Below are 13,386 nucleotides of genomic sequence, written 5' to 3'. Positions count from 1 at the left end.
AAGAAAAGGAAGAAAGCATCAAACTGGCAGCCTACAAAAGAGAACAAGCAGCCAAAGAGGCAGCCCACAAAAGAAAACTAGAAGAAGAAGAGGTGGCCCACAGAAGGAAACAAGAAGAAAAAGACATGGCCCACCGCCGAGAAATGGAAAAACAACAAAAAGAAAGTGAAGAGAAGGAAAAACAGAGAAAACATGAACTAGACTTAGTGCAAGCTGGGCTGCATGCGCCAGCCAATCCTAACAACCCTTCGCCAATTATGGTTCCACATCACAGGAAATTTCCCACCTACAAGGCAGGTGATGACACTGAGGCCTTCTTGGAAAATTTTGAAAGAGCCTGTCTTGGGTACAGCATCCCTGAAGACCAGTACATGGTAGAATTGAGGCCACAGCTCAGTGGACCTTTAGCAGAGGTGGCAGCTGAAATGCCTAAGCAGCAAATGAACGACTATAAACTTTTTCAAACCAAGGCCAGATACAGAATGGGGATAACCCTGGATCATGCCCGTCGGCGTTTCAGAACCCAAAAGTGGAAACCAGATGTGTCATTTCCCAAACACGCCTACTACGTTGAGAAAAATTATGAGGCCTGGATATCAGGACACAATATTAAATCCTTGGAAGAACTGCACCTCCTCATACAAATGGAGCAGTTCTTGGATGGTGTTCCTGAGGACATAACACGCTACATACAAGATGGAAAACCCAAAAATCTCACCGAGGCGGGGGAGATTGGAGCCAGATGGATGGAAGTGGCAGAAAGCAAGAAAGCTACTGTCAAGGGGAATGAATACCCCAGAGGGCACACCGACCATAAACCCTACAACCGAGGACAGCCAAAGACCCCACATACAACCCAAGTAAAGCCACAGACGCCCTATTCTTCCACCTCACCAGTCTCCAGTAACTCACCTCGACCCAGTGACCCATCAGATGGAAGATGCTTTAAGTGTAATGAACTGGGACATATCAAGGCCAACTGTCCAAAGAACGCCATCCGAGTGCAGTTCATTACACCACCATCACCCAAAAGATCCCCAGGCCCAGATGCCTCTCAAATACCCTTGGAGCGAAGGGAAAATTTGAGAGTGGGCAGAAAGAAGGTTACTGCGTGGAGAGACACAGGGGCACAAGTGTCAGCTATCCACCAATCCTTCGTAGACCCCAAATTCATCAACCCAAAGGCCCAAGTGACAATTTACCCCTTCATGTCACAAGCTGTAGCCTTGCCTACAGCTAAACTGCCTGTCCAGTACAAAGGCTGGTCAGGAATGTGGACTTTTGCAGTTTATGACAACTATCCCATCCCCCTGCTACTGGGGGAAGACTTGGCCAACCAGGTGAAGCGGGCCAAGAGAGTGGGAATGGTTACACACAGCCAAACCAGACAAGCTTCCAAACCCATTCCTGTTCCTGAGCCGTCCACAGACGCCCCGTCTGTGTTACCAGAGACCCAGACAGAGGTAGTGGACCCGGATTCCATGCCAACCACTGAAACAGCCACAGCGCCTCCAGTCCCAGGCCCGGAACTGGAACAGCAACCAGCACGAGCAATTGCAACCACATCTTCAAACTCAACGCCAGTGGGCGCCAGCGAGCCAGAACTGGCAGAAGCAACAGACACTCATACCCAAAAGGCTCAGCCAGAGCCTGAAATACCCTCAGGTGCACCAGCGGAGAGCGGTTCACCAGCAACGGAAACAACCCCATCACCTACATCGCTTCCAGAGGGACCAAGCCCAAGTCCACAGTCTGAGGAAGAACTGGTGACCCCAGCCTCAAGGGAACAGTTCCAGACTGAGCAGGAAGCAGACGACAGCCTTCAGAAAGCGTGGGCGGCGGCACGGAGCACCCCACCGCCTCTCAGCTCTTCTAATCGATCCCGGTTTGTTATAGACCAAGGACTTTTATACAAGGAGATTCTTTCTGGTGGACACCGGGAAGAATGGCAGCCGCAAAAGCAGTTGGTGGTTCCAACTAAGTACCGGGGGAAGCTCTTAAGCTTAGCCCATGATCACCCCAGTGGCCATGCTGGGGTGAACAGAACCAAGGACCGGTTAGGGAAGTCCTTCCACTGGGAGGGGATGGGCAAGGACGTTGTCAAGTATGTCCGGTCTTGTGAGGTATGCCAAAGAGTGGGAAAGCCTCAAGACCAGGTCAAGGCCGATCTCCAGCCACTCCCCATAATTGAGGTCCCATTTCAGCGAGTAGCTGTGGATATTCTGGGTCCTTTCCCAAAAAAGACGCCCAGAGGAAAGCAGTATTGGAGCATGAGCTTTCGTGGGTGAATACCCACTTCGTCAGATGCAGCTTATGCTACAATACATCTGTTAGTCTATAAGATGCCACAGGACTCTTTGTTGCTTTTTACAGATCCAGACTAACACGGCTGCCCCTCTGATACAGGTCAAATGTAGTAACTGTGGTGGTAATCGCAGTCCAGCATATAGAGCAGGGGTTCTCAAACTGGGGGTCGGGACCCCTCAGGGGGTCATGAGGTTATTACACGGGGGGTCACGAGCTGTCAGCCTCCACCCCAAACCCCGCTTTGCCTCCAGCATTTATAATGATGTTAAATATATAAAGAAGTGTTTTTAATTTATAAGGGAGGGGTCGCACTCAGAGGCTTGCTATGTGAAAGGGGTCACCAGTACAAAAGTTTGAGAACCACTAATATAGAGGATGTATTCCAGAAAGACAAGCTACTGAGATACAAAAGACAAAAATTGTTAATAACATGCCTTATGTAGCAGCAGTAAGGAGACTCTCAAAGCATTAGGAGGAGAAGGAAGAGACAATCAGCCCAGGAAAAGAGGAATTGCAGACACAGCCTTATTTGATAAAGACTATGATAAACACTGCAGAAGGAATAGGTGACAATATACTCGTAGTGAAAAAAAATGATGAATTGTACATCACAAACAAGGGGAAAAATCAGAAAAAAATGAATATTGTAGCAAGGACACCAGAGAAATACTTATAAATTAGCAATTTGTCAATGGACTGTATTCATGCAATTTTGAATTAGGTTAATGGTGAAACGTGACTAGTATGGAGATCTCAGTCTTTTGCTGGAACGCTCAAAATCTGATCGTACATGGTCAAGAACTAAACGAAAATATCCTGGAAATGAAAATTAAACCAGATCTCATATATATCCAAGGAACATAGTTGCTTGGAAAGTTTGCTTTTAAAATTCCAGGGTATAGTGCCCTTAGGCAAGACTGAAAACTAGGAAGAGGACAAGATGTTTGTACTTTCATAAGGGAAGGATTAAGCTACGTAGCAGTAGAGAATGAAGAAGTAAGCCTAGAATATAATGTTGTTAAGATCCTCATGCAGAAGAGAAATATTTCTGTAAGGATTTATAAAGTCTACAGCCCTTATGGGAAATCAGAAAGTTTGGAGCTACAAGATAATTAAATTAGGAACTGAAATACAAAAAAGTTTGGAGCTACAGGATAGTTAAATTAGGAACTGAAATACAAAAAAGTCCGAAGGACAAAGGTTTTATGATAGCTGCCTTTCTAGATATTGAGAAGTCATATGACATGCTGTGGAGGGACAGCTAGTTGTACAAAGTAGGTGCACTAGGGAAAAGGGGAAGAATGGATGGATGGATTAGAGAATTTTTGATTAAAGGACCATGCAGGTCAGAGTTAGGAAAGTTATGTCTAAAATATATAACATTAAAAATGGCACACCTCAGGGAAGTGTTATTTGTTAAATAAGATTGGGCTGATAAGTGCCGAGGTAGGCATTGCTCTGTATTCACAAATGACTGTGCTCAGTGGGTTAGAAGCAGGAATATTGAGGTGGCAGAAAAGGGAATCAACAAAGAGTTACGAGAGACCTCTGACTGAGGAAATGCAGGGGCTTTCATGCTTTCCATTGATCTTTACAAAAAGGAAAGTTACAAAGGAATGCAAACTGTATACATGTGAAGAACAAATACATAGAATTAAAAGGTTCAAATTCTTAGTGGTAACATTTGATACTAAATTACTTTGGAAAGATCTCATAAACCAGCAGTTCTCAAACCATAGGCCAGGTCTCCCAAGAGAGGTGCAGAAATGTGTCAAGGGAGGCACAAGCTGTGTTGTTGGGGTTTTTTTTGTTTGTTTTTTAAAGAGCTCCAGCTGTCAGTCCCGGGTGGTTGGGGCTCGTGCAGAAGGGCCATGCACACCCAGGAGGCAGGGATAAAGGGAACAGCCAGAGCCTGCTGCTTGGCTGCCCCCTCATTCCTCACTGGGAGGCAGCCGCGGCTCAGGATCTTCTCACCCCTCCCAATCCAGGCTCAGGCTCTCCTCCCCCAACAAATCCCTCACCTGGCCACAGCAGGGCTCTGGCTGTCAGCCCTGGGGTGGTGTTAGCAGCAGCAGCAGCACAGAAGGATGGCCATGGGGAACTAAGTTGCTGTGAAAAGTGATATTGACAAATACTACTTTTCACATTGCCACCCTTACTTCTGTGCTGCTGCTGGCATTGCACTGCCTTCAGAGCTGGGCGCCCAGCCAACAGCCACTGCTCTCCACTCTGCCTTCAGAGCAGGGTTGTGGTATATATACTTGGGGCTGGGGGAGGTGTAAATGACTACAGACACTAAGAAGGGGGGGCTGATCAAATATGTTTGTGAAGCAGTTGTCATGGAGTCCCCGCGCGATTCTCTGGAACTGCTCCCCACAAAGCCAGGCAGGACTTTGGGGAGCCTCCTCTCCTTTGGAGCAGACTTTTTCAGGGCAAGAAGCTCACACGGCTTCACCTCCTGGGTCTCTCCCTGGAGCATTCAGCATCCTCTGCCCCTCCGTGCGAGCCCACCCCGGTGGGGTCCTATGGAAGCCACAGGGTCCCACACCCCCACTTTGCAGTCAGACGTGACTCTCAGCCAGCCAGTAAAATAGAGGTTTATTCGATGACAGGAACACAGTCTAAAACAGAGCTTGTAGGTACTGTGAACCGGACCCCTCGGCCAGGTCCATTCTGGGGGGGGCAGTGAGCCAAACCCCCACGTCTGCACTTCACTCCTCGTTCCCAGCCAGTCCCAGACTGAAAACCCCCTCCTCTCTACTCAGTTCCTTTCCCCAGGCCAGGAGGTCACCAGACCTCTTTGTCTCCAACACCTTCATTTGGCACCTTTGCAGAGGAGGGGCCCAGGCCATCAGTTGCTAGGAGACAGAGTGTCAGGCATTTAGGTGCACTGGCCCCTTGCACTGCAGCAATCACACCCCCTTATTCCACCACCTAGATACTTAAGAACTGCAGAGGGGACACTGAGGCACCAACACACTATTCAGAGAAAACATTAAGAACATTCCCACTTCGTCACACCAGTATTATAAACTGTATTGAAGGAAGAATTAATCTGCTTAAAAATCTTGCTGGGACTAACTGGGGGGTGGGGTGGGGGGGGGCGCAGGTAAGAAAACGCTCCTGATGGTATACAGAGCCTTAGTCAGAACAGTTATTGACTATGGCTGCCAAGCTTTTGAGTCAGCATCAAAATCAGAACCTAAAAAATTTGATTTAATACAAGCCCAGGCACTACAAACTACGTACATTGCATTCATTACAATACCTGTAAGCATGCTGCAGAGTGCTTCTAGTGCAGGGATCGGCAACCTTTCAGAAGTGCTGTGCCGAGTCTTCATTTATTCGCTCTAATTTAAGGTTTCGCATGCCAGTAATACATTTTAACATTTTTAGAAGGTCTCTTTCTATAAGTCTATAATATATAACTAAATGATTGTTGTATGTAAAGTAAATAAGGTTTTGAAAATGTATAAGAAGCTTCATTTAAAATTATATGAAAACGCAGAGCCCCCTGGACCAGTGGCAGTGTGAGTGCCACTGAAAATCAGCTCCCGTGCCGCCTTCAGCACACGTGCCATGTGTTGCCTACCCCTGTTCTAGTGAAATGCCATTTACACTACGAATGAAACTACTGGACTGTCATTTGTGAGATTTCCTGGCCCAGGAAGGGGTGGACTGAAACCAGTACCTGGCTAGAGGGCCGAGTTACAGGAAGAGATATCACCCCAGGGCTGGAACAGCTGTGAGCAGGGGATGCCTGATGGGGAAGGAGCTTGCTATGCCATCCCTACCCATGCGGAAGTGCTCTAGCAATGAGTGCACTCCTCTACAGCATTGCACTGAGAAGTAACTCCCCAGGACACCTTTGGGATGGCGCTCTCTGGCCCTAAATCCAGCAGAGTCGGTGGTGGGAGGTTCTGAGACAATATTGACAAACGTGGCTTCTTGACTGTTCAATATAGCAAGAGTGTGAATGACTCCTAGTATTAAGACTGAAATGCCCTTTCCATGAGAAGCCCCCTCTTCCCATTGCCAGTAACTCTGGCAAACTAATTCTTTCTGGGCAGATATTTCTCAGGTTTGATTCCAGCCAAGAGGCAAAGCTTTCTGGGAAGTTTCAGCAGAATCCATGCAGCCGTTTTTGAGTTCTACATGTTTGTAAACCAGACTTCCAGTCTGTAAAGATTTAGCTCTTTCTCCTCCTGGTTGCTGAGCTGGATTCCAAGCTTGTGGGTTTGGAATGTGGACTTGGCTCAGGCTCTGGCCCTTTAGCTTCACAGGCTGGATTTTCAAACCAGTTAAAAATATAATTGTGGAACTTGTTTGCGTGCACGACTCAGAGAATTGCATGTGCAGTGTCTGTCAGGAGCCCTGAGCCCACGACTTCCCCCTATTCCCACTTTGCCCATGGTGATTCCTTGTCCCTGCTCTACTACAGGCGATTTCCCCCCCTGCCTGAGGTCAGGACCTAGCTGCTGAGCTGGTTTTCCCCAGCCTTGGCTCATGTCGACCCCTGGGATGGAAGGAGCAGGTTCTCTTCTTGCTGCTGGCCGCAAGGCACATGGCCTACGTGACTGACGCAGCCTCCCCCGCCCCCTCTCTTGGCAGATGCAGACGAATGTGAGATGTTTGGCCCTGAGATCTGTCGGAATGGGCATTGTGTGAACACGGTGCCAGGATACAAGTGCTTCTGCCGCTCTGGCTATCTCTACGACTCCAGCCGGCTCGAGTGTGTGGGTGAGATGGCCCTTCCCCTCTGGACGGCGCCTCCCTCCCTCTGTCTGGGCATCTGCTCCTCACTGCAGGAGGCAGGCCCATTCTGTCCTTATGTGGCACCAGTGCCCTTGCTGTGTGGGTGGTGGCAGTGCTCGTGCCTGTGTTATGTGAGGTTAGCAGTGTTATGGAGCAGTGTCCTCCAGGTTCTCGTATGGGTAGGGGTTGGCAGAAGCATTCCTCAGGGCCTTTACACAGTGTGTGTGTGTGTGGGGGGGGGAATAGAGGGTTGGGGGTGGCAGAAGCACTGCCTTAGGCCCTTGCACAGTGTGTGTGCGAGGTGCAGGTAGGGTGACCAGGTGTCTGGTTTTCAACTGGAAAGTCCGCTCGAAAAGAGGACCTGACAGTGTCATGCCAGTAGGGTAGCCAACTTTCTGTTTGCAGAAAACCGAACACCCTTGCTCCGCTCCTGCCCTGCCCCTTCTCCCAGGCCCTGCCCCCGCTCACTCCATTCCCCTTCCCTCTATTGCTCTCTCTCTCGCTCATTTTCATCATGCTGGGGCAGGGGGTTGCGATGTGTGGGGGGCTCAGGGCTGGGGTAGGGAGTTGGGCATGGGAGGGCATGAGGAGTGTGGGCTTCAGGTGTCGCTTACCTCAAGAGGCTCCCAGAAGCTATTAGCATCTCCCTCCGGCTCATAGGTGGAGGCGTGGCCAGGTGGCTCTGCATGCTGCATCTGCTTGCAGGCTCCGCTCCTGTGGCTCCCATTGACTGCGGTTTCTGGAGCTGGAGGGAGATGCCGGCAGCTTCCCAGGAGCTCGGCAGAGCTGGGCAGGCACCCTGCCTGCCCTGCTGCAGGCGGCCAACCAAACTTTTAATGGCCTGGTCAACGGTGTTGACCGAAACCAACAGGGTCCCTTTTCGACTGGGCATTCTGGTCAAAAACTGGACGCCTGGCAACCGTGCCAGATAGATCTACTGGGCGGACACCCGAAGTCCAGGTACTGCCGACGGGGGAGGCACCGAGTCATCACTCGCGCCTGCCCATACTCAACTGGGGTCGTCCCCTACCTGCCTCGAGTGCCTGCAGCTCTCAACCCTGGCTCCTCAGGTGAATCCCTCCTGACCCACGCAGGGAGAGGAGAGACAGGGGAAAGCAGTGAACGACAGAGGGAGAGAGAAAGAGGAACGAATGGGGAGTGGCACCTCAGGGGGAAGGGGCAGGGCAGGAGTGGAGCCTCAAGAGAAGAGGCAGGGCAAGGGTGGGTCCTCAGGGGGAAGGGGAGGTTCTGGTACTCCTGCTGGAGTGTCCGGTTTTAAAATATTACAAAGTTGGCAACCCTAGGTGAGGGAAGAGGGTGGCAGAGGCACTCCATGGGACAAGGGTTGGGGTGGTGGCCTCATTTGCCAGTCTAAGGGTATCTCTGCCTTCCTGTGGCTGCAGATCAAGACGAATGTGAGAATGAAATGTCGTGTGTGAATGGTGAGTGTCTGAACACAGCCGGCTCCTTCCACTGCTTCTGCGGCCTCCCCCTGGTGCTGGATGTGACCCGCAACCGCTGCATCAATGTCTCTAGCAGGGCTGGTGAGTGGGGCTGGCCAGCAGGCTGGGTGTTGGTACGGGGCCTCAGGGGAGGTGGGTTTGCATGCAAGATCTGCACCACTGTGGCCTGGGTCTGTAGTGCAGGCTGCACCCCAGGACCTCCATGCATGCCTCCTTGGAGTGGGAAGCATAGACATAAGGTGCAGAGTGGTGGAGTAGCCCATAGGCAAGGTGGTGCTGCACACAGGGGAGCAGGGGCTGGGGGGTACAGTGCCAGACTCAAGGGGGAATGTTGCATTGTAATGGAGTCCCTGGGCAATGCTCTGGAACTGCTCCCCACAAAGCCAGTCAGGACTTTGGGGAGCCTCCTCTCCCTTGGAGCAGGCTGTCTTCAGGGCAAGAAGCTCACACGGCTTCACTTTCCTGGGTCTGACCTTGGAGCATTCAGCATCCTTTGCCTCTCCATGTGCTTCCCACAGCAAGTCTGCCCAGGTGGGGTCCTGGAGAAGCCAGAGTGTCCTGCACGCACCCCTACTTCGCAGTCAGATGTGACTCTTAGCCAGGCAGTAAAACAGAGGTTTATTAGATGACAGGAATACGGCCTAAACCAGAGCTTGTAGGTACAGAGAACGGGACCCCTCAGCCGGGTCCATTCTGGGGCCCAGCAAGCCAGACAACCCTTTCTGCCCTCAGTTCCCATCCTCAGCAAGCTCCAAACTGAAACCCCCTCCAGTCCCTCCTTTCTGGCCTTTGTTTCTTTCCTGGCCCAGGAGGTCACCTGATCTTTGTTCACCTTTAGCCATCCTCTTGCAGGGGGGAAGGGCCCCGGCCATTTGTTGCCAGGAGACAGAGTGTCACCCATTTATGCACACTGGAGACTTAAGAAATGCATAGGGGAAACTGAGGCACCCACACCGTATTCAGAGGAAACATTAAGAACAGTCCCACTTTGTCATATGCATGCAGGGATCTGTGGAGAACTTGAGGATCGCTGTATATGAGGCATGTTGTGGGAGGGGCAGTGTGCTGGCTGGGTCTGAAATTCAATGCACAAGGTGTGAGTGCGGGGCACAGTCTGGGAGCAGAACACTGGGCACAGCACCTTCCTAAGGGATCCCAGGAGACCTAGGGGATGTCCCCATGGCATTCTTTGTTCATCTCACTAACAGAAGACCCGGAGGAACATGAAATCCACCTGGACATCTGTTGGCAGAGAGTCTCCAACTACATCTGCAACCAGCCACTGCAGGGGCGACGGACCACGTACACCGAGTGCTGCTGCCGCTATGGCGAGGCCTGGAGCCAGGACTGTGCACTCTGCCCCCACAGGGCTTCTGGTGAGAATGCACAGTCACAGGTATGAGGGGACAGGTTTGCTCAGGGACTGTGGAGCCTTTGGCCTGTAGGCTCCTGCTAATCAAACCCTGCAAAGGTCAGCAATGAGTGAAAGGTCGTTGTGGGCTGTGGATGAATGGAGAGAGGGCTCTCCCAGCAGATCCCGGTGAGCAGGTGTCCACATCTCAGAAACCAGTCACACAGTGCGTCATCAAATGCCCCTTTATTAGCAGCCAAGGACTGAATGGGCCACAGGGAATGAATTCTCCTGTTGCTCCTAGGGGAGTTCCCTCTGGCTCAGAGCTGAGGTGTGCTGGTAGAGGTGGCATGTGAATCCTTTGCTTGAAAGTATCTGAATGATGGCACTTAGTGGCACAGCACCCCTAGTACTGCGCTGAGGCATTGGAGTTAGTACTGACTCCGAGGGGAGTCTCCACTGCTCAGTCACCCTCACTGCACCCTGCAGCAGCTAGGTGTTCCGGAGCAGGAGGGGTTCCCCTCCAAGAGTGTACAAGGCCAAGTCCTACTTAGTTTGTAGGATCAGGGGGCTTTGTGTGGCAGGTATCCAACCCCCTTGGTCATGGTTTGGAGTATGGGTTCCACATATCTTGGAAATCCCATAAGGACCCTTGCCTGGCCTTTGCTCTTCCTGGGCTTGGCCTTTCTCTGCCCAGCCTGAGTCCATCCCTGATGCAACCCCCCACTTAGCTCATGCCTGGAGATTCAGGGGCTTACCCTCCTTCATGCCATGGTGCTAAGCTGCCCCTTCCCTCTCTCTCCACCTCCAGAGGACTTTGCTCACCTGTGTAATGTGGCCAGGGGAGAGACTGAGAGGGAGGCTGGACTCCAAGAAAGGCCCGGATACGAGTATGGACCAGCCCTAGAAGACTCTCATTATGGACTCTATAGCCCAGACTTAGGGCCCTATTACAATTACCTGAGTCCTGAGTATGGAGCCCCTGATGCCAGCTTCCCCCAGAGAGAACTGAGCAGTGAGGTTGGTGGCAGCACATTCCTACACACTCCTCAGCTCCCTCCAGCACAGTCCCAGCCTCGCTACCTGCCCAGCCAAACTGGTGAGTACTGAAGAAGATCAAGAGTTGTCCTGGTGGCTTCCTCTAGGTTCAGGCTGTGCCCAGAAAGTAACCCCCCCCCTTCTCCTAAAGCCAGCCTGGACGGGGCCCCATCTGTGTTATCCAGACCAATATCCATATTTGCTGCCCCTGTCCCCTCTACATCACCCACCTGCCAGGCTGATGGTTTTCTGTTCCCCTGTGGGCATAAAGCCTTCCCCTGCCCCCACAGTGTGTTCCCTGCAGGCTGATGGCCCCTCTGTATCCACAGGGCACTTTGACAGCTTTGAGGGACTCCAGGCAGAGGAGTGCGGCATTCTCAATGGCTGCGAGAACGGGCGCTGCGTGCGCGTGCGAGAGGGCTACACTTGCGACTGCTTTGACGGCTTCCAGCTGGACATGACCCACATGGCCTGTGTAGGTGAGTGGCCCCAAATGGTGAGAGAAATGGCCTCACCAAGGGTAGGGGGTGGGCTAGCTGCCCTCCACCCCCACAGCTAAGATACTGGTTTTGAGGAGTGCTGGCTGAACTCTACACTCCCAGTCACTTCTGCTGTGGAGCTCAGCACATGCAACCCTGAGCCATTCCTTACCTGCTGCTGCCCCCTAGTGTCGCTGCCTGGGAATGGCAGTTGTCACTGGAGCTCCATAGGATCAGGGCTTGTGAAACCGCATCCAGAGGAACAGAGAGTCCTGTGGCACCTTTGTTACTTTTTATGGATCCAGACTAACACGGCTGCCCCTCTGATACTTGGCACCAGAGGGTGTTCCCATCACAGAACTGCAAGAAAGAGAACCAGGGGCTGGGCAGGAGGGGGACCCCTTTCCTCAGCACCAGGGCTGTCACTCTAATCAGGGCATCAGCCACGTTCCTGGCATGTGTGGCTGGGTTATACAGCCTGACTGAGGTGAGATTCACACAAGGCCTGGATCTGCCATGGGAAGGGGACCCCCACTCACTCAGTATGGGGGTGCTGTGGAGAATGAGGGGGAATCCTGCTCGCTCTGTGTGTGAGGGAGCTCTGGGGAGAAACAAAGGAAAATTAAAAGTTCAGGAAAATGAAAAGTGGAGAAGACGACGGGATCTAGGAAACAAAGTGAGGGCAGAACAGGTTGGAGCTGTGTGCACTCTAGTCAGTCGGGGCAGCCTCCCTGTGGTGCTAGCACACCGTGAGCAATGGTGCAGACTGGGTACAGGTACTTTGGCCATCTGCCATGTAGCGGTGCTCTCAGCAGGTCTAATCAACATGGTGTTTAAAAGCCGGTGGCTCTTGGGCCTCCACTGCACTAGCACTCCGCTCCAGAAAAGCTGTTCTAGACAAAAGGCCTCCATCAGCATTCTGGAACAGCTGTAAGGTTAATAAAACACACATTTGTTTGCTCAGTGCAAGGTTCATTGCCTGTGTTTTGGTCCCTGAGGTGATAATCGGCCCCTTTCAGGGCCACCCCAGAGATGCCCTCGTCTCTGTTTCCCTGCAACTTTGTCAAATCAACAAGAGGAATTTTGCAAAACCAAAATCGCCCTTTCCCCTAAATCTTGTTGTTTAGCGCATCTCATTCTTAAGAGAGGGAGCACAAAGCATTCTTCTTGGGGTGATCTGACTGGGGAGGCAGTTTATATCATGGGGTGCTTTGTTCAGTGTGTGGGTGCTGAGTGTGGGGAAGCCCTATGCAAGGTGAGGTTGCTGGGCATGAGGGAGCATGGGGTCACAGGATTGCTTTGCAATGTGGGAGTGCTGAGTTTGGGGCAGCCATGCGTGGCTTGGGGGCTGCTGGGCATGGGGTTTCTGAGTGTGGGAGGTTTGGTGAGCCCTACACACCATGAAGATGGTGGGTGTTAGGTGTGGGGGAGCTCTGTCTGCTGTGGGGGCATGGAGGTGCTGAGTTTGGAGGTGTACAGTGCAGTGGGGGTGCTGTGCTGCAGAATACAACTTTCAGGCTTTTTCCCCTTCCCTCTCCTTTCAGACATTAACGAGTGTGAGGAGGTGAGCAGCTCTGGGCCCCTGTGTGAGGGCGGCACCTGTGAAAATACAGAGGGCTCCTACCGCTGCAACTGCTCGCCTGGCTTTGTGGTGCAGGCTGAGCCCCACCGCTGTGCTCCTGCACCCGCCGAGAGACCAGAGGCAGCGCAGCTTTAGGGGAGTGACGGGGCAAGGGTGGCCCTCCTCAGACACTCTGCTGGTACCTGGATCCATCGGCTGGAGAGAGGCCCCCTGGGACTGCAGTAGCTTTGATGCCCTTTGCTCATCCCCCAAAGTGCACAACCTTCTTGCCAAACCTTGCCTGGCTGAGCCCATAGCGACATAGTCCAGGGTAGAGAGCTCCAAGCATCTGCAGCCACCTCCCTGCCTGGTCTGCTCACCACCAACCTCCTGCTTCTGCAACAACCTGGACCCACAGGGCCCCCCACTCCC

General features: G+C 52.1%; 1 protein-coding gene across 5 annotated transcripts in view; it reads left to right on the top strand.

Moving 5' to 3' along the window:
* The window catches only part of LTBP2 (latent transforming growth factor beta binding protein 2), a 128,296-nt gene extending 114,910 nt beyond the window's left edge, over positions 1-13,386 (top strand). For all 5 annotated transcript variants that reach the window (XM_050955643.1, XM_050955645.1, XM_050955644.1 and 2 more), the window contains 6 exons: positions 6,919-7,047; positions 8,466-8,606; positions 9,734-9,901; positions 10,688-10,975; positions 11,244-11,393; positions 12,938-13,386. In XM_050955643.1, the coding sequence (XP_050811600.1) occupies positions 6,919-7,047; positions 8,466-8,606; positions 9,734-9,901; positions 10,688-10,975; positions 11,244-11,393; positions 12,938-13,110 (1,049 nt within the window). In that variant the 3' untranslated portion in view covers positions 13,111-13,386. The remainder of the gene's footprint in view (positions 1-6,918; positions 7,048-8,465; positions 8,607-9,733; positions 9,902-10,687; positions 10,976-11,243; positions 11,394-12,937) is intronic.

Source organism: Gopherus flavomarginatus, chromosome 5 (assembly GCF_025201925.1).
Source record: "Gopherus flavomarginatus isolate rGopFla2 chromosome 5, rGopFla2.mat.asm, whole genome shotgun sequence".
In the NCBI taxonomy this organism is placed as follows: domain Eukaryota; kingdom Metazoa; phylum Chordata; order Testudines; family Testudinidae; genus Gopherus; species Gopherus flavomarginatus.
This window is presented reverse-complemented; position numbering and strand designations above follow the sequence as displayed.